The sequence below is a fragment of the Siphateles boraxobius genome, unplaced genomic scaffold (assembly GCF_051911475.1).
Source record: "Siphateles boraxobius isolate OS27281-9 unplaced genomic scaffold, OSU_SipBor_1 19, whole genome shotgun sequence".
NCBI classification, from domain to species: domain Eukaryota; kingdom Metazoa; phylum Chordata; class Actinopteri; order Cypriniformes; family Leuciscidae; genus Siphateles; species Siphateles boraxobius.
This window is the reverse complement of record NW_027508799.1, coordinates 11363198-11384215: the sequence shown is the minus strand read 5'-3', so window position 1 is coordinate 11384215 and position 21018 is coordinate 11363198. Positions and strand designations below refer to the sequence as shown.

The following is a 21018-nucleotide window of genomic DNA, read 5'->3' as shown; positions in this document are numbered from 1 at the left end:
ATGGTACATTTAATAAGAGAAACGCACATAACTATAGAATCAATTCTTAATGCGCATGTGAACGCCATCAGCGTCTATCACAGGTTCACGTTTAAAGTCTGTTTAGAGAGAACGGTGTCGTCTTAGCGGCCCCTAATTTAATAACAAATGATCATTTAGACGGAAGTGAATCAATCAAAACTAACTTTAGCTGGAAAAAATATTTTTCAAGAGCCACTATAAAACCAAACCTTAAATTATATCTTTATCTCTGTAAAGCTGCTTTGAAACAATCTACATTGTTAAATGCGCTATATAAATGAGGATGACTTGACTTGAAGAGTAGAATATTTAAAATTTCCCTATAAAAAAATAGGTTTATGCATGTTACTGTTATTAATAAAAGTTAATTTTATCTGCATCTCAATTTAAGCTTTACTGTCAAATTTCCAATAAACCAACGTAATATTATTAGTAACTCCACTAACTGCAAAACAATAATTTTGATTAAATTAATTATTATGATTACTTTATGAAATCCCCCCAGCGATACCAAATCAGGAGCTGGCACCACCATCTGTAGAAATTAGTGGCATCTGTGCGACTGCTCTCAAATGTTAGTCTGGAGCCCTGTATATGTAAAATATTTTTTGAAATGTGCTAAAGAAATAAATGTGAACGACTGAATGTAATTAAGTGATTCATTCAAAAATCGGACAGTATGTTTGGTTTAGTGTGCATTCAGAAAGGACATTGGAAATATTCTCATGAGATTCATCTACAGTACATATCAACTTGAAAGATAAAAATATATGTTGATGCTTGTGATTAATAAGACATAGTGGTTGACACAAAACAAACTCCAGGGGTATATGGGAAATGTCTCTAGATACTCACAGAAACGTACACAAGCAGATACAAACCTCTTTACACTCACGTACAATGGGCTGCGTTACCGCAACCTCCTGCTGGCTGCCCATCATGGCGCTGCTCGTGCTCTTGTTGCGACCGTGGCCTTTCTTAAAGGGGGCTTTGGGTCCGGGGGGCATTTCCCTACAGGGGGATGTGGGAGAGGTTGACAGGACCAGAGTCTTCAGAGCAGCCACCTCAGCCTGCAGAACGTCAATCTGAACCCAGGAGAAAGAGAAGGACTTGTCAGATTACAAACTTAAGACGGGTTTTAATTCAGGTATTTACAAAATATCATGGCTCACAAAAAGGCCATTCACACAGAACATGTTTTGCATTAAAAATGTGAGATGGGTAGTAGGATGAAAAAAGCATTTTCTCTTAACTCAAGCGCCGTGTTTTTAGACCAGGGTCATGAGCAAGAGGCTGAACATGATGCAAAAAAGAGTGAACTTACAATGTTTTTTTCGTATTGTAGTTACTCATATTTTTCTTTTTAAATTTTTCCATTATTTAACCATTAATAAAACCCTCTAGTGTCCTTCCTACCTAGTTTTTCCAAGTGGATTGTTTGTATCTTATTCGATTCACTCATGTCATCTTTGTCATATTAAAACAAGGTACCTCAGCTTCATCATTGGTACATGACAAGCATTAATTCATTTTTAACCCTGCTCAGAGCATTACACTGTGCATGGGTTTTAACCCATGGCTCATCTAGTCGTATTTATAACGTCTATTTCAAACTCAAGTGTTTTCAAATGTGAAGCTGATTTCGCACTTAATCATTGGATATGAGTCATGTTAAATTCACTGTGATACACTTTTTTGATAGAAGTCCCCAGATTATGGAAAAATAGACATTACTATATGACCAATGTAATATACAAGATTTTGGGGTTAAATTTACAGCAACAATAACTACATTTTAAAGTATACTGTTAAAATGATGACTATTAGTGATATTAGATTTTGGCCACTTTTAATGCTAGAGAACATTAGAGATCAATAACTGCAGTTTATGGGCCTGTTTACACAAAACCATTTTAAACTAAAGACGTAAAACTTTTTATGTGTTTTGGCTGTTCGTTTACCCGACAACGCCGTTTTGGTTGCCTGAAAACGCAAACTTTTGAAAAGGAGTTTCAAAGTGCAAGTTTTTGAAAATGGTCTCAGTGTAAACTAGAGGATGGATACCCGACCCGAGGCCCGACGGGATCCGTCGGTACCCGACGGGCCGGGCCGGGTTCGGACAGATATTTAGAAATTTTGTTCGGGTTCGGGTCGGGCTCGGTCACAACAGCGCGATATGGCATTGAACATTTTAAATTTAAAACAGCTTATTATGTTGGTAGCCAATGTGCCTGATGCTTTCACGTGATGTAAACGTTCGTTTTTGTGATTAAAATACATGTAAAATATTACCATAACATCTGTCTTCCTGTGTGCGGAAATTTGTTTATGTAGCCGTGACAACGAAACACGTGCATGCGCGCCTGCGTTAAGTGCGCTTGTTTCTCCGTGCGCGCTGATGCACTCATCCTGCTGACATTTCCGAATGTCTTCCTACAGTTGCTTAATAAAAGCAGGCTTTCCACACAAACAAACGCACATGTGTCATTAGTATGAGAAAAAAAATGGAATTTTAACTGTCGGTCTCGGGTCGGGCTCGGACATAAATATCTTTATGCCTGTCGGGCTCGGGTCCGGTTCGGTTACTACTCTGTCGGACGCAAGCCGGGCTCGGACAAAAAAATTCGGCCCGATCCGCACTCTAGTGTAAACAACAAAACGTCATGCACATGCGTATTACATGTTCAGCCTATAGTGTTTCATCGCCATCTAATGGCCTGGCTGCAGAATAAAGCGTTTTTAGTTGTTTTCGCGGATCCGTGTGAATGGGGATCGTTTTTGACGATTGTGTTGTCTGTACGTGGAAAACTCAAACGAAAAACTTAAGCATATCGTTGTGTGGTAAACGTATCCTAAGTTCAGTCATACTGTGAGACATTTCTTGTCACCAATTTTACCAGTTTAGTGAGATGTTCTTCTATGAGCTCACTGTAGTCTCTCATTTAGCTCACTGATTTGTAGTCATGTAGAAAGTGCTGTCTTGACATTTAACCAGAACAAAAAAGACATGTCAGGATAAGTCACCTTTCCCAGCGCCTCCTTCAGCTGTTTCTCCGCAGTGGCCTGCTTCAGGTTTGCCTCGTGCACCATCTTATGAGCCTCCTGTTGAGAATGTCACAGATCAGATTGAACTCAAACTCATCTGTGAAAAACCTCTAACACAACAGACCAGATCAGAGGCACCTCGCAGAGCCGCACTAGAGGACGAGGACACTCAAGGACTTTGACTAGCAGAAACAAACAAAGGAAAACAGAAAAACATGAAAAACGAAAAGTATGAGGAAAGTATGAAATGCAAAACAGAGGAGAGGAAGTGAGACTTCAGAGCGGGTTACCTAATCACTCAGCACATCTGTATTCATATGGTATAAAGACCTACATAATATAGGTGTGTTATATGTTGACCCTGTCCACATAATTAGATGAACTTTAGTTATTCACAAGTTTTCAATTCATTATGTTCTCGATTCGATACAAATTAATTTGGAAATATATAGGGGTGTAACGGTACACAGATGTCACGGTTCGGTACGTACCTCGGTTTTGGGGTCATGGTTCCATACGAGTTTGGTACAATAGGAAAAATGGCCACACTTTAGTTTAGGGGTCAAATTCTTACTATTAACTACCTATTAACTATGACTTTTGCCTCAATAAAATCCCTAATTACGGCTTATTACTTAGTAAGGTTGTTAAGTTTAGGTACTGGGTAGGATTAAGGGATGTAGAATATGGTCATGCAGGACAAGGCATTTATATGTACTAATAAAAAAGTACTAATAAACAGTCTATATCCTAGTAATATGCATGCTAATAAGCAACTAGTTAATAGTGAGAATTGGACCCTAAACTAAAGAGTTACTGGAAAAAGCAACAAATCCACAATGCTAGGTTTAGAAGAGTAGTGCAAATGACAGTTTGTCAAAGTATACTCCTTTGTCCGTGAGCGCAGAAAACGTGTGCACAATATCTAGAGGACTTTTTCAAGCGCACATGCGCTGTTCTTCTTCTGCTTTTTCCTGTTGTGGTGGTTAGCAAACAGCGTTGCATTACCCCCTTCTGGATTGGAGGCTCTCCTGTGACTGACTATATCCGTCATCTGACTGTATTCACCGAACCGTTACGTCCGTACCGTGACGGTTCGGGACGAATACATGTACCGTTACTCCCTAATTATACATGGAAAATCAATATTTTCAATCCAATCCTATTTAGAAAAATCAATTTTACTCAAAATTATCCCTCGCACATTTATGATAAAAGTTTGTTTATTCACTGGATTGGAACGGAACTCAACTGTGCTCTATTCTGCAGCTCATATAACTCTGAATGATGCAACGGTTTGTTCGGTTGAACTCTAGTTTTATTTTATAAACAGCTAAAGAAATGTGTAGTAGTCATCTAACATCTGCCATACTCCAGTTTTAATGGCACCCTAAAAGCAAATGATGCAATAAAAATGTTGCAATAGTTTCAGCCAGATAACAATCTTAATGTCAATTTCTGGGTTTGCTACGAAAGCTTGTCAAGAGCTGAATACTGATGAAAGATTTGATGTGAACTGCTTTACAACCCTGATAGCACACACATGTCGCAGAGGCGTATTTTATGGGGCGCTTGCTATACTAGTCTTTTAAAAGTTCCCTGTCAGATGTCACAACTGTCTGGAGATGATGTTTATGACCTATTTTAAGATGTTTATAAGTACACAAATATGGCACCTTTGGCTTTCTTAGTTGGTGACACTAAACATTCAGCAATATTATTGAATTGATTGATCTGACACTATAGGATGAGAACTAAACTGAGCTGAACAATGACATCACTGTTTCCTCAAGAGCTGCTTTATAACTGAATTTAACTTATTTCATATTTGATGATCTTTACACAGTTATTTAATGGAACTGAACCAACACTGAACTGATTTCATCTGAACAATGACACTATTGTCTTTTTAGAGCTGCTTTACAGCAGAATTGAACTCTGTTTGTATCATTGAATCATTTTCCTGTTATCACTGTAAAGCTGCTTTGAAACTATCTATATTGTATAAAGCGTTATATAAATTGAGGTGAATTGACTTGACACTTAAACATGGGCGATATATTGAATTATATATTGGTATTATTTATATCTGATGGCAATATATATATATATATATATATATATATATATAAAATATAGATACATATCTGAATGGCAACAGATTTAGGTATCTGGTTTGTGAATCCTATTCTTTTCAGAGTTTAAAACTGATCAACACTCAAAAATGTTTGCGAATGTCTTTATTCACAATCATGTGAATTTCAATAAATATCAGCAAGGGTCAGTAAGATCAATTTGAAAGAAATTAATACGTTTAGTCAGCAAAGATGCATTAAATTGATCAAAAGTGACAGTAAAGATTATTATTTCTAAAATATTTCTATTTCAAATAAATGCTGTTTTTAACAACGGTTTTAAACATTGATAATGATAAAGGTTTTTTTGAGCAGCAAATCAGCTTTTTAGAAAGATTTCTGAAGGATCATCTATTAAAAGAAACTTTTGAACGGTAGTGTACATTTCGGGATATACGGTATATCCGACTGTAACTATGAATTGTTAAATAGGTGTCTATTATACATATTATTGGTGATTATTTATTAAAAAAACAGTGTGGAAAACATTATTTTATTCTTACTGTTTTACTTTATACATTAAATATGTAAAATACACCCACTTTACAAATGGTGCAATATATATAGTGTGGACAGAGTCTGATACACAGATGTGCCGTCAATAAGTGTTTTAGGTCTGTCTTGAATCACTTGAGTTGACCCATTAGAGATGCGCGGTTGGCGCATCTAGCCGCGGACTCCGCAGATAAACCGTGGAACGGGCGGATGACCTGACGGAAAAAAATATTTTAATTAAATTCGGGTGGGTGGTGGGCGGTTTCTAGTCTCGCGGCTGTCATCAGCAGCGCCTTGTATCAGCGGATGGCGGGCGGGTGCGGTTTTGAAAATTGGTCAAAAACGTTGGTGCGGATGGATGGCGGACGGCTGATGAGTTTTGTGATGCAGTTGCGGATGAAATAATAGCCCATCCGCGCATCTCTATGACCCATCATAGTGCTGAATGTTCAGAGTAACTCCAGATGATCAAGTGCTCACAGACACACAGATCTGCTCCATCATTTGGCAAACAAACCTCAAAAAGACTAGCAGTGAGTTCCTCCAGCTCCTGCCCCAGCTGGTCTCTCACTTTAGAAAGCCTCTCACACTCCTCGTCTTTTAACTTAAGATCCTTCAGACACATGCAATGACATGAACAGAACACACAAATGATAAACAGAACAGAAAAACAGGGAATGTATGGCTCATTCTCTCATTTAGCCCATGGCATCAATGTAAAAGGGTGGATGATTCAGCACACACACGCTACAGTATTCTTAACAAAACACCAAAACTATTTTTATTTTTGAGCAAAATTTTTACTGACAGTAGCATATGTAACTGAAATGATTAAAAATCTATTTTGTTAATTGAAATAAAGCTGAATATATATACACTTCTTTTGTTTTGTTTTTTGAAAATTGCCTTGGAAACTAACTGAAATAAATTACAAGTTGAAGCACTAAAATAACTGAAATAAAACTAAATTGAAGTGATATAGAAATATAAAAAAAGACAAAAATGATAACAATATAAAATATAAAAATAACAGCTAATTCAAAATACTCTGTACAGACTTCAGGAAGATCCCAGCGTCGGAAACAAATGAATGGTTTTTTTTAATGGCGTCCCGGATTGGATCGGAGGATTATATTTTTGTTCTGAGTATTTCGTTTTTGTGGCGAGCAGGACGAGGCCGAGGGCTGTGAGAGAACGGCACGAGGCCGGTGGCGTGATTGATAATGAGCGACACCATGCTCGATGGGCACTGCGGATTCCACACAGCGGCGAGGGCTCTTTGTAAACAAAACATCAAATAAAATCCAGGCCTGGCCTCTCTCGTCCTTCACCGTCATCGCTCCTCCGTGAGAGATACGACTCGAGACCGGTGCGTCTGTGCGACACACACGCGGCGTTCACACACACGACCCTCGGCCTCGTCCTGCTCGCCACAGTTTTGTAAACGAGGCACAGTGTAATGGACAGTTCGCAAAAAACTTTTGTTGAAAGAGGAAGCAGCAAACCGTATTGAATCTGACAGCAGCTGCATCACAAGCAGAAAGTAAAATATTTCATAATGCTTTTTTTGTAAATTATGGTTTTATATGCATAATGTTTTCAAAACACTTTTGAGCAATAGAGGTACACAAGGCTGCACTCTTGCAAAAAAAATCCCGCTATAATCAATGAAGCCGTCTACACTTTGCAATGAATCTCTTATTGACATTGTTTTTATACTTTGTTGGTTATAATGAAAGGATTCGTGAACATGCAGAACTCACACTGAATAAAAACTCAGCCATTTTGAGAGTTGTTGAGCGGATTCTGACTAACTTAAATTAAATGTCCAGTATTATATCTGAATTTTAGCTCCGGAGACTTTCTCAGCACTTGATACACAGTGATAAGAACGTTAATGATGCCATTGGTCCTCATTTTTTGGAAGTGCATGCAAAGTAGATTGTTTTCGCTGCAGAGAAGATAAGGGTGTGCGTTATTGACAAAAAATGATATCTCGATATTTTCTGGGATTTTCTCAATAACGATTATTAGACGACATTTTGCTTAGTGTGTTTATTGTGTTGTTACTTTGGCAGGTTTAGGACTGTCGTGGACAGTGGACTCCAAAAAGTTTTTGATATTCTTCATACTCTGTGTGGTGGTCAGTGACAGAAATAATTTTTTTCCAATGTTTCAATTGATTTCTACCTTTATAAAGCCATTTTTCTTAAACCTAAGTATATGCATGCATCATCTTTTGTGTCAATTTCATACATTTAATCAAATTAAATTCTAAAAATAAGACACAATAGGGTGGTTATCAATCAAATGAAATCAGTATCAACAAAATTCATCTTTGCAATATTGAATATTGATATTTAAAATGATTTAAAACAAAAAAAGATGGTTTAAATGTGAAATTGAAGCCGCCAGTAGGGGGCAGCGAGTCACTGTTAAAGAGCGAATCATTGAGTTACAACTGATTCATTCAAAGGGCTGATTGATTCGAGGAAAGAAGCATTTGACTATCTTAATATATCCTAGTCAACTGATTTATTCAAAAAGTTGATCCATTCAGTAAGGAAACACCGCTGTGTGTGGCTTTATTTTAACTATTTTCGTTGGCGAAATAGAGCTAAAACAGGCAATATGGTGTCTAAAATGTAAGTCACTTAATATTAACTTCTTGTTTATTAAACTTGTATAAAATCAATATCATATTTGTTATCATGCTGATATTTGGAGAAAAACTGCACTCTTGTGATATGTATTACTTAATAAATGATAATAAAGACTAAATCACGCAGTGAAAGTGTGCACTCTGAATGCGCACCCGCACTAGTCTAATCTACAAGACTACTTCCCGTAGAGTATGCATGCACTCTCTGTGTGTGTGTGAGGGATAGGGTGTGATTTTACATGGCCTAACACTTCGTGGCTGAGTTGCCGTTGTTCCCAATTGCTTCCACTTTGTTATAATCCCACTAACAGTTGACCGTGGAACATTTAGTAGTGAGGAAATTTCACGAATGGACTTATTGCACAGGTGGCAACCTATCACAGTGCCACGCTTGAATTCACTGAGCTCCTGAGATAGCCCCTACCCCATTCTTTCACAAATGTTTGAAGAATCAGTCTGCATGCCTATGTGCTTGATTTTATACAACTGTGGGTGTGGAAGAGATTGGAACACCTGAACTCAAAGATTTGGAGGGGTGTCCCAATACTTTTGGCAATATAGTTTATCTCTTCTGAGTATGAAAAATTGCTTATGAATTGTGAATGATGTTTGTCAAGTGTTTACCCGTTGTGCTTTGGTGAGCTCCTCCTTTAGCTTCTCGTAGCCTTTCTCTCTGACCTCCATAACTGACGGACTTCTGAGACGGGACAGACTGTCTGTGCTCAGGCCCAGAACCTCCTCTCCATCAGCCAACAGGACACTGCCATCCACCACATCCACAGTGGCTGCAGGATCATTTCCACTGTGGAGACAAACATCAATTTGGTTTCAAAACTTTGCATACAAAAAATAGCGGAATACACAGAGTGAGTTGCTGCGGGAACGGTACATGATCCACGCTTACAGAAACATGAGCATGCTTTATATTTATAAGCGCTTCAAACAAAAGCATAAGCGTTTACTGCGTCTTGCCCTGTCATGCTTTGACAGATGCGTGTGCCGTTTAATGCCGTTGACACGTTTCCCTAAATGCATAACATTTACAGTTGGTTTTATATCTGCAAGTCATTATCTTCAAATGCTATTGAAGTTAGAAACGTGTATACCAATGTCGAATGTAACTTTAGAGACGGTCCCTAAATTTTCAAATATCAAGCCAACTTTATGCTAGTATCAGGGTTTCCGTTGTGCGGTAATTACCGGACATTGGCCGGGAAAAAAATGAAATGTCCGACAAAATTAAATCTCTCCGGTCAAATTGTCTGATTAAAATTGCCTAATAATCCCGCCCCCCTAATACAATCTGAATTTGATAATAAGCCTAAAAATTTTAAGCAAAAATACACCGACCTCTTGCTATGTTATAAAGGAACAGGCTCTACCGTTTGAAAGTTATTAAACAACATCGCATGCTGCATTTCAAATAAAGTGCACGCCTAAAACGGCTGTAATGTAGACCTAAACAACGAACGATTGAGTGAGACGTTTCAAATATGGCCAGGCCCAGGCAGACTAGCCTTAAAAGCTTTCTTCAGAGGCCAGACGCGACGGACGATTGTGAATCAGGAGCGCCTGAAGCCTCGGATGTCCAGAGCCAGACAGCTCCACCACCACCGGACGTTCATGTTTTTTTCCGTCTATTTGAAAGTAAGGCTAGTGGCGGCTCGTCAATAGAGGGCGCTGGGGTGCCGCCGTCCCTGGTCGCTGCGTCCCTGCCGAATCAGAATTTGATACATGTTATTTTATCCACCTGTCATTCAACTTTACGCTATTGGGCCACTACTGCGAGTGCGCAGGCGACTTTCAACAAAACCTTGCTAGGCTGATCACTTTCGTAGAGATAATGGCAGCAGTTAAACCAAATTTAACCCGTCATTGATTTACAAAAAAACCCTTTCACAAGGTGTTCGCTGAAAAAAAAAAAAAAAAAAAAAAATTTGGATAAAGGATCTCAGACCTGACCAACCCGATTTACAAATCCGGCAGCAGCCAGTGACAGAGGACGAGCTTCACCCGCGCTTGTCATAAGAAACGTGTCGGCACTGAAGTTTTGTGGACAATAACGGGGGTAAGAGACCTCAAACAGCTATCTGACATTCATTTTCGCCCCGCCCCCCCAAGATTAATTATAACCAGCCGCCACTGCAAACATGTTGCATTCTATACGACCTGATTATGTCATTTTTTAAGTTACATAGCCTGCCTCCAGTTTTCCTCAACTTGACTAATTAGGAGGCGATATTTGACCGGTATATCATCAAAATGTCCGTAAAACGAAACCTCTGCCGGTCACTTTGACCGGCACCATTTTTTTCTAGCGGAAACTCTGGCTAGTATATCACTCTGAAACCCCTTAGCATAAAACTTTGCACGTTACATTCATTTTCTGAGTCCATCTGCTTGCCTGTAGCCTATATAGTATAGCCTACATCTCCAATAAGGTGTGAGCTTGGTCTTTTATATCACTGTATTTAGTCCATTAAGCTACGTTAAGCGTTTTACATGTCCCGACGGCAGGAGAATCCTGGAGTATGACATATTGAAGGAACCCCCAGTACTGCAGCACAGTGCTGAGATATAAAGTTAAGGAAACTAAACAACTGAGAGAAATATATGTGTACTTCAGATTTAATGTTTGATTTGTCCATCAACATCGGGGAATAACATTATAATCTCGTTCACGGAAGAGAAAGCTGCTTACATGTAGGCTACACAGGGAAAGTAACTGTAAAGACATTTAATTAAACAAACACAGCTTTTGTGTCTTTATCATCTTTCCGCATATATACTGGCCCTGATAATCATCACACATATACTTACCGCTTGCTGCAATTTCCATTTTTTGCAAATCTGTTTTAATGAATGAGTGACTATCTACCCATTGCTCTGGTCTTTGTTAACAGAGTGAGCACCACCTGCTGGTGGGCAAACTAACAGCAGATGGAGATTATGGAATGGTAGGGCTGAAACGATTCCTCGAGTTACTCGATTACAAAAATTCCTCGAGGCAAAAACTCTGCCTCGTTAAATTCCTATGTAAAATGTAATTCACTATACGCGGATCTATACTATAGCGCGTGATACATTTTGAATTTATTTGGCACGATGGCGGAGAGTAAAGATGTCCATAAACGGCAGAGAATGTCTAAAGTTTGGGATCATTACATACTTAAAAAGGAAGAGAACAAGGTGCAATGTGTCTACTGCGAAGTAGACCTGGCATACCACAACAGTACGACTTCAATGATTCAGAATCTGAACCGAAAACATCCACTCCATGCTCTCACCAAGCGTCACTGAAACATAACCTAATGGTGTGTTCACACCGAACGCGAATAGAGCGTCGAATATGCGTCTATTGCGTCTACTTAGCCGCTTAAACATTCGCTCGAGTTAAAATTTTTCAACGTGCGCGGAAGACGTTCGCGTCATTAGCGTCTTTGCACTGACTTTGTATGTAATCTACTTGCGCAAATAATTAAAGTTGCGTTCGGTGTGTGAACCCCTTCACTTACACACACACACACACACAGACACACACTCATACACACACAAACACATGCACCCTCGTCTCTCTCACGAGCCAGTCAGATCAATTGCGGCAATGCATCACATATGCTTAAACTTTCATGTAGCCACGCAACCATAATTTCAGCATGCATTCACTGTATACACCGCGACGTGATGGAGGAACAAATATTGCATTGCAGTCTTTGCGAGACCTTGTTTGTATGTCACGTCTTCCAAATAGTTACAGACAACAACAAAAAATGAAATTCCCCAGCCTGCTTCTCCAAATCCACTCGTACTTTTGGGGAAGACATTTTAATTGGCTACCAAAGTAATTGAGCATAGAAAATTGTTGGCACTTATACTAAATGGGTAAAAATTGCAATAAATAGGCCTAGTTTTGGAACCAAATGTTGGAGTTGGAATAAGTTTTTTTTGTTTGTTTTTTGAGAAATAAAAGCCAAATGCTTGATCATTTTACAGCCACATCATTTTCGTTATGCATTATTTGTTTTAGTTGTTTAAAAACACACAAAAAATTATCCGATTACTCGATTAATCGATCGATTAAGTGCTAGATTAATCGATTACAAAAAGAATTGATAGCTGCAGCCCTAATACTCTACTGCTATTACTGCAGTTCCCTAGTCTGGGTTTCCCCATGCTGCCTTCCCGCAGCCCGATTTTATTCACGCTGAAGAGCAGTATGGATACCATTGTCCAGATTTTCGCCTCATCTAGGGAACCAATCACAGAACGGGGAGGGAGCAGCAAGACGATGACGACATCTATGCGACACACCGAAGCAGTTTGTTTATTTCTATGGATTCAACATGGCAGCAGACGCGAAGCTACCTTTTGATGCAGCCTTAGATATTGTTCTAAGTAGTTTAGAATGCAAGTTTATTTTGAAAAAAGAGCAGCTTTAGCGATAGGCAATAGTCGCTGAACGTCATTGTTTACACAAAAATATCTTACCCATCGTCTTCTTCCTTGTCTAATTTCTGTCGCTCTACATACGTCATCTGGCATAATTGAAAAGATTGGCTATGAGCTACGTACAGGCGCATTTGATAGACATTCTCAGCACCCAATAAACGGCGCCCGGCATTCGTAAACCATGCCTCAAATACAAGAAAATGTACATGTGGTTCCCAGACACAAGTCTCAACGAGAATTGGGTCTGGTGTTAGCCATGCTAGCAGTTCCCAGATGTGCAATGTTGAATTTTCTGTCAAAGCACCATTGATTCAATTGCCTGTTGAATATAATAGGTTGTAACAGAACAAATATTTTGGAATTTGAAAGGTGAATATGGATTATTGAATGTTTAATAATGAAAATAAGTGTGAAATGTTTTGAATTTAAATATTTACAGCTTAAATATATAACTATGTTGAATTTCAGCCCATAAAAATTAAATCCCTAAAGATGAAATGCATTAAATGCAAGCACTTTTAATGCACTGCATATTTAAAAAAAAAGATGTGCATTTCAACAAGCTTTTTTGTTTTTCATAAAAAAAATTGGCATTAATTTTCTTCCATTCACTGGGTAGGATGTGAAATAGCATTGTTTAAAATAATGGATTAAAAATAATCTTTTGTATATATTTTTTTAGATTTCTCATCCGACTAATCAAAAAAATAATCAGCAGATTAATGGATTATCAAAATAATTGTTAGTTGCAGCCTTAAAATACATTTAATTTTAAATAATTATGTTGTACACTAATAAGTCATTCCTAATAAACACTAAAACTTTCAATTAAAAAGTATGAATTATCCATTTTGATTTCATGTTGACTTTAAAGTTGGCAAGAAATGGAAGTTGTGACATTGTTTCCTTCCCTATTGTGATGTATAGTGAAATAGCTTCTCAAACAAGAAAAAATGTGGGGCAGGACTTGATTTTGTCCATGGATGTTCATCATTGGATGGTTTGTGGTTTGTTATTGCTGTGATGTAAGTGACAGGTTGCCCCGCCCTCACCTCATTAAACACATCATCAGAGATGTCACTGCAAGAGGGAGGTTATTTTAATAAAAAATTACTAAGGCACATGAAAAAATAAATAAAAAGATGTGCACAGATACATCATTTATAATAAATATCCTAATATTCCATTAAAAAAAAGAAATTCTTATTTTTGGTTGTGCATGCCATGCATAAAACATTCAGGTACATACAACATATTTGCATACTTCAGCTTGTGATTATACACTTTTGATGGCATCTCAAAGTAATACAAAATACTTATTTTTTATACTGTTTTTGGCTTTTGATAAATATAGTGGGACAGGAAACAGAACTGCAAAACAAATCTGCATTACTGTATTTCAAAATGACGATAACTTGGTCTGTGGATACAAGCACCAATATCAAGGGCTATAATAATTTGTCATTTTTAATTTAGTTATTATCGCCATTTTAAAGTCATAGCTTTTATTATTTTTTTTTGTTCTGTAGTTTCCATGTAATTTCAGTGTATCTGTATAAGTTAGAGAGTTAAAAGGACAGTTCTCCCCAAAATAAACTGACTGTCACAATTTACTCCCCCTCATGCTGTTAAAAACCTGTATGACGTTCTTTCTTTTGTGCAACATAAAAGAAGATATTTTAAAGAATGTTTTTTGTAACCAAACCATTTCGGTGACCATTGACTTCCATTGCATGAAAAACGACGTTTCTCAAAATAACTGTCTCAATAACTGAAAGTATTTAAATACGTTTAATGTTCTTAAATTTAACAGCATAGACCAACATACAAATGAATTTGCAGAGGACATAAACTGACTGGAGCTTCTGTTGTAGACTCAAGTTGTAGATTGTAGATGTTCGAGTCTTACCTGCCATTGAGGGCGTCCTCTGTGCCCAGGTGTCGGGGGGCCGAATACACGGGCTGGGTGGGCAGCTGGTCGGCTCGGAGAGCGTTGGGTGCGTTCTGGCCGGAGGACAGCGAGTGTGTGCGGTACAGTGTGCTAGGGGGGGCGTTGTGCTTTGGTGGACTCGGGTCGATAACGCCATGAAGATCTGGGGTGGTGGGTGACGCCAGGTTCACCTCATGGAAACCTTCGAGCGGTTCACTGGCCATAGCCACAAATATCTTCATACAATACTCTGTCAAAACATCAGAAGAGGACAGGTAGTTCAATTCCTAGACCACATAATCCAAAGCAAAATCCAATGTCTATAACCAAAACCATCTCGTTAGGATTAAAACGGGCTAGTCTGTGCTAGTAGCCAACTAGCCCTGAAAACATTTTTAATTTTAATTGCATCTGCGAACTAATATGAATGTAAACAAAGGTTAATGAATGCTGTAAGAATATACTTCTCATTGTTAGTTAATGCATTAACTAATGTTTACAAAATACCTTATTGTACAGTGTTACCAATAAAATGGTGTTCAATATATGCTGGCCGAAGCATTACGGTATGACATGAACATTAGCATAATTTACATAAGCAATATCTCACGAATAGCTGATATTCCGCCATATCTCACGGCTACTCATGTGATATTGCGTTTATACAACATTTTGACAGCACAAGAGTTTGAATAAATAAGAAACAACAAAGGAGTGTCTTTAAAAACCCTCTTTTGTGCAGAACTACTTCCTTCCGCCACGGATTCACAGTTTAACAGTTGGGCCCAAGCCTCTGTTACTAATTCTAAAGCTTAAGAATTAGCAACGAAGGAATGTTGAGTCGCTTTATTTAAGCTTATAAAACGGTTAATTCCAGTCCTTGATTCTGATTGGTCAATAGCTGTGCTTTAGCTTTGACCGCTTCATCCAACGGTTCGTATCACTGCGCAACACCCTTAGCAATATAATAGGGCTGTACTCAACCAAAGAAAATCTTGGTCGACTGAAGTCCTGAAATTTCCGACTAAAAATCGACTAAAAATTACGTTAGAAAAAAAACTGTTAAATTAATTAGCTGCGCACTGTGCGCAGTACTTGGTAGCCTTGTTGTCCGCCTAAATGGATTTTAAATAAATATAAAAAACTAGTAGGCTATTTGCAGTATATTAAATCATTTTTGACCTAATTATTTTGCACTGAAATGAGTCTGACATACGAGTCTGTCGGCTCTTACAGCGTTGCATCACGTGCACCTGCGCAATATCATAGCCTATGATTTCTGATAATAGTACTATGTTGTCAACTAGTGATATCACAAGAACTGTTTAGGAATATGCAACATAATTTAGACAATTATTTTGGTCTTATGTTATAATAATAAGTTATAACTGTCATGCAGTTCATCGTTTCAGCATCAGCTTCGCGGCTGAGACACGAATAGACTATTAACTTAAAGCTTTTACTCTTAAAAAACACAAAAGGCACGTCCACTTTAATAAAAAAAAAATATATTTATTAAACAAACCAGATCAAGATCAGAAACGGAATAAAGTGCATAACTGATACACCAATTCCGATATGTTCATAATAGCCTACTCAAAACAGACAGGGCAACCTAACACAGACAAGTTAGCTTATCGCTTTTAGATGATATGTTTGTCGTCGAGCTGTGGAAGGCAAACTGTTCCTTGCAAACTTTGCATTCGACCTTTTTCCCTTTATCAATTTTAACAAAATGCTGCCACACTGTCGATGTCTTTGTTGTTCACATGTTAGAAGAAGACTGACTATTAAACTCTCACAATTAAATAAATAATATTCAGCATCAAACCTTCTATAGCCTACTTATCTGTCTCTCTTCTCCAGTGGGTTGGGCTAATCCCAAAAAAAGTGAAAACAAGGGGGTGTCCTGAAGACAAACTGTTACCTGTGAAACAGGGGTACTCTGAAAACACCCCCATTAGCAGTTAGTGCTTTCCCCCAGATGAAATGAGCGTGGCAAAGCTGATGAAATGCACGCGCAGAAAATCGACCAATCAGAATTTTAGTCGAACTCGAACCAGAACGCATCGACCAATTAATTGACTAATCGACTGGGACATTACAGCCCTACAATATAAACATATGCTTTTTTTCTTATTTGAGGATAAACGTAAGAATTAAAAGGCTAAAATGTTTAAAGTAAATTTTGATTTACTAGGTGGCATGACAGTAAATGAGTGGTTTAAGGAACAATTTGGAGAGACTTCTAAATATATGAACCGTCACGCTCCAGTGCTGAAATATAACATTGATACATTCGAGAAGACTCGTAATGAAAAAAATACTGTGCAGTGAAATACTCTGGTGACTGATGTAATGAAAAGGGTTGCAGCATTGATTTTAAACAAATCACCAAGACGGAACTCAACGCACTTCTCCGTGACTTCTCCGCAACCGTCAGAAGCTCCAAACGTGAAAAATCAGCAGTTATGTAGCGGGTCTGAACAGATTTCTGAATGATCCACCTTTGAGTTTGTCCTGGTGTCTAACGAGACAGCGAATCCACCTCATCAAATAATGTTTTCGCTGGAGTCGTAAAGACAATGGTTGTGATAAAACGGAGCATCACACACCGATTTCTGCGAAAGATTTCAGCACCATTAAACTGTCTGATGCGCTTAATCCAAACACACCTGAAGGACTCGTAAACAAAGTCTGGTTTGACGTGCAGTTACACTGAAAAGAGGGGAACCGAGAACTCATTCCGCACTTTAACAAACGAATATGGTCTCATATGCCACAATGAGCTTAAACAAAGACACAAAAAACCACAAGGACCCACATGAGAGAAATAAGGAGAGCAGTTGTCCCGTTGCCTCTCTAGAGAACTACTTGTCTCTTCTGCCATCAAACTCCCCTGCTTTTTACCTTCACCCCAAAAGGCAAAACCTCTCTAAATGTGTTTGGTACGTAGATGACACAGCGACACATAAATCATATCTCAGTTGAAAGGTTTTTCTAGTTTTTGACTGTTTCAGGTACACGAGAGAGCCTAGCCTATTGGTTTGTAATTACCTCGCAACAATGTTGCCGAGGATTTGTAAAGCAGCAGGATTTACACAAATCACTGCCTTCGCAGAACCAAGTGCAGAGACTGTCCCATGCAGGTCTCGAATCGAGGGTAAATTATGTCTATGAGTGCACCTAAGTGTGAAAGAGCTACTGGAGGCCCAACTTAAATCAAAGAAAGCAGTGGAGCGACATTCTAGCTGCAACAGGAAACACTGCTGAGCCTCAACTAAAGAGAACCGCGTCGAATATCACCACCGAATATCAGTGGAGCCGACTGAAATGAGACCTGTCATATTTATTGCATGCACAATAAACAGAAATGTTCAAATAAATGTAAATATACAACAATAAAAAAATGTATCTCTAGCTATGCAGCATTCTAGCAGCTAAATTAATAATATTTTATTAATAAGATAGATTAAAATACATTAAAGACCTATCAAAATATGTGCCCTTGTGTTTTTATTTAGTTTGATCTATTTTTAGAAATAAACAATTTACAACCAAACCACATTACAATAAGGTTTATTTATAAGTGCTGAGAATGTTTTGTTATGCTGTATTTGTGAGAGGAAAAAATAATGACACAGCATTTGAGAACGGTTCCTAGTCTGAGATGTATTAGACCCACAGTGGTGCTCAGAATTAATGGCACCCCTGGTAAATATGATCAAAAGTGCCTGTAAAAAAATACATTTGCATTGGTTATCCTTTTGATCTTTCATTCAAAAAAATTGCTAAACCGAACCTTTCATTGAAGTAAAATAATTGAAAGTGGGGGAGAAAATCACATTATGAAAAAAATGTTTTTCTACAAAACATGTCGGCCACAATTATTGGCACCCCTAGAATGTTTATATTCATTTATATTCCTAGAATTTTTATAGAAAGTATATTCCCATTAATATTGACCTTTTTTTAGCACACCAGGGTGACTAGGAACATGAAATTGTCTAGCTATGACTTCTTGTTTCACAGGAGTTTAAATATGAGGTTTAAATTCCCTTATTCAAAACCAAAAGTAAAACTAAAGAATATAGTTCTGATGTGCAGCAAAAGATTGTTGAGCATTACAAAATAGAAAGTGGCAGTATGAAAATACCTAAAGAATTGAAAATCCCCATTTTGACCATCAGGGCAATAATTAAGAAGTTCCAATCAGCTAAAGATGTTACGAATCTGCCAGGAAGAGGACGTGTGTCTATATTGTCTTAATGCACGGTGAGGAGGAAAGTTTGAGTGGCCAAAGACTCTTCAGGGATCACCGCTGGGGAATTGCAGAGATTACTTGAGTCTTGAGGGTCAGAAAGCCTAAAAAAATATATCAAACAACCCCTACATCACCACATGTTGTTTGGGAGGGATTCAAGAACAATCCTCCTCGCTCCTCCAAAAATAAACTCCAGCATATTCAGTTGTCAGACATGACATGAAACTTCAAAAGGGACCGGATTCTCTGGTCAGATGAAACAAAAAAAGGGCTTTTTGGCAGCAAACCCCCCATATGTGTTTGGAGTATACAGGGATAAAAAGTACCCCATGTCTACGGTTAAATTTACTGCTGGATCTTATATGTTGTGGGCCTATTTTTTTGCTGGAGGTCCTGGACATCTTGTTCAGAAACATGGTATTATGGATTTTAGCAAATACCAACAGAAAAAAAAAATCAAAACCTGACTGCCTCTGCTAGAAATCTTATAATGGGCCATAGTGGGAATGGGATCTTCCATCAGGACAACAGTCCAAAACAAATACAGTCCAAATCAACACAAAAAAGGGTAACTGAGCACAAAAAGAAGCTTCTGCCATGACCGTCCCAGTCCCCAGACCTGAACCCTATAGAAAATGAGTGGGGAGAACTGAAGAGAAGAGGCACCAACATGAACTTGTAAATCTGAAGGATCTAGAGAGATTCTGTATGGAGGAACGGTCTCTGATCTCTTATCAGTTCTTCTCCAAACTTATCGGGCATTATAAAAGAAAACTCAGAGCTGCTATCTTGGCAAAAGGAGGTTGCAAAAGGTATTTAATAACAGGGAGCCAATAATTATGGCCAGCGTGTTTTGGAGAAAAGCATTTATTTCATAATGTGATTTTTTGTAATGAAAGATCAAAAGGATAAACAATGCAGATTTATTTTTTATAGCCATTTTTGATCATATTTACCAGTGGTGCCATTAACCACTGTAGGAACATTGTTGCTGTTCACGGTCAGGGACTATTTGTTTTATATCCAGTGGAAGGAAGGCATTTAGAAAGTTGCATTGGAACACATTTTCTGGCTTTAATATTTGTACTGTGTGGTAACAGTTTTATAGTTTTATAAAAGCAATAGGGTACTCGAGGCTAGTGCTGTATCGTGAATAAGTCACATTGTTATGTTACAACCCCTTCAGTAATCCATATGAATCAAGCGCTTTAATCGAAGTCTTCTAAAGAGACACGGTCGCTTTATATGAATTTAATTTAGGATTTTATTGATTTATATATACACTGATCAACACACATTCAGAGCACACAAATACAGTAAATGGAAGTAAACATGCTTGCGTAAAACAAACACGATGGTTCAAAATGCTGCGGCAAGGCTTCTTACAAGATCTGGCAGGAGGACACGCATTACACCCATTTTGTCTTCCTTACACTGGCTACCCATCAAATTGCGTATTGATTTTAAAATATTAGTTTTAACTTTTAGAGCTTTACATGGTCAGGCCCCTCAATACATTGCTGATTTGTTATGCACATACTCCCCAGGCCGTGTACTCCGATCCTCAGGCCAGAGTCTGTTAATGGTCCCAAAGACTCGCTATAAAACCCGGGGAGACCTGTCCTTTCAGGTTGTAGCCCCCAGACTGTGGAACGCCTTGCCTTTGTTCCTCCGTGTGGCCGACTCGGTCGATTCTTTTAAAAGGCATCTCAAGACACTGTTATTTAGACAAGCATTTAGTTAACTGGGTTTTATTTTGGGCTCTTTAAATGTTGTAATTTTTACTGATTGTATACTGTTTTATTTTGTGGTTGCACTTTGTGGTTTTATCTGTGAAAAGTGCTCTATAAATAAACTTTACTTACGTATGAAATTCCATTTCTCATATTTGATGTGCTCTGTCTATGCGTGTCGTCAATGTTTGTTTATATAAAATAATAAAAGCCTAAATTAAATCCATTCTTATAAAGTGTCTCTTCAAAAGACTAGGATTAAACCGCTGAATATAGATTAATTG

At 38.1% G+C, this 21018-nt stretch overlaps 1 protein-coding gene across 8 annotated transcripts in view; it reads right to left on the bottom strand.

Annotated features, from left to right (window-relative positions):
• The window catches only part of rab3ip (RAB3A interacting protein (rabin3)), a 44805-nt gene that overhangs the window by 11145 nt on the left and 12642 nt on the right, over positions 1 to 21018 (bottom strand). For 2 of the 8 annotated variants that reach the window (XM_077235337.1, XM_077235339.1), the window contains exons 2-6: positions 14717 to 14987; positions 8983 to 9160; positions 6214 to 6309; positions 3046 to 3123; positions 921 to 1106 (exon numbers count right to left, since the gene is read on the bottom strand). In XM_077235337.1, coding sequence (XP_077091452.1) covers positions 921 to 1106; positions 3046 to 3123; positions 6214 to 6309; positions 8983 to 9160; positions 14717 to 14979 — 801 coding nt within the window. In that variant the 5' untranslated portion in view covers positions 14980 to 14987. Of the gene's footprint in view, positions 1 to 902; positions 1107 to 3045; positions 3124 to 6213; positions 6310 to 8982; positions 9161 to 14716; positions 14988 to 21018 lie in introns of all 8 variants that reach the window. The other 6 variants (XM_077235336.1, XM_077235338.1, XM_077235342.1 and 3 more) reach the window with 3 other exon arrangements.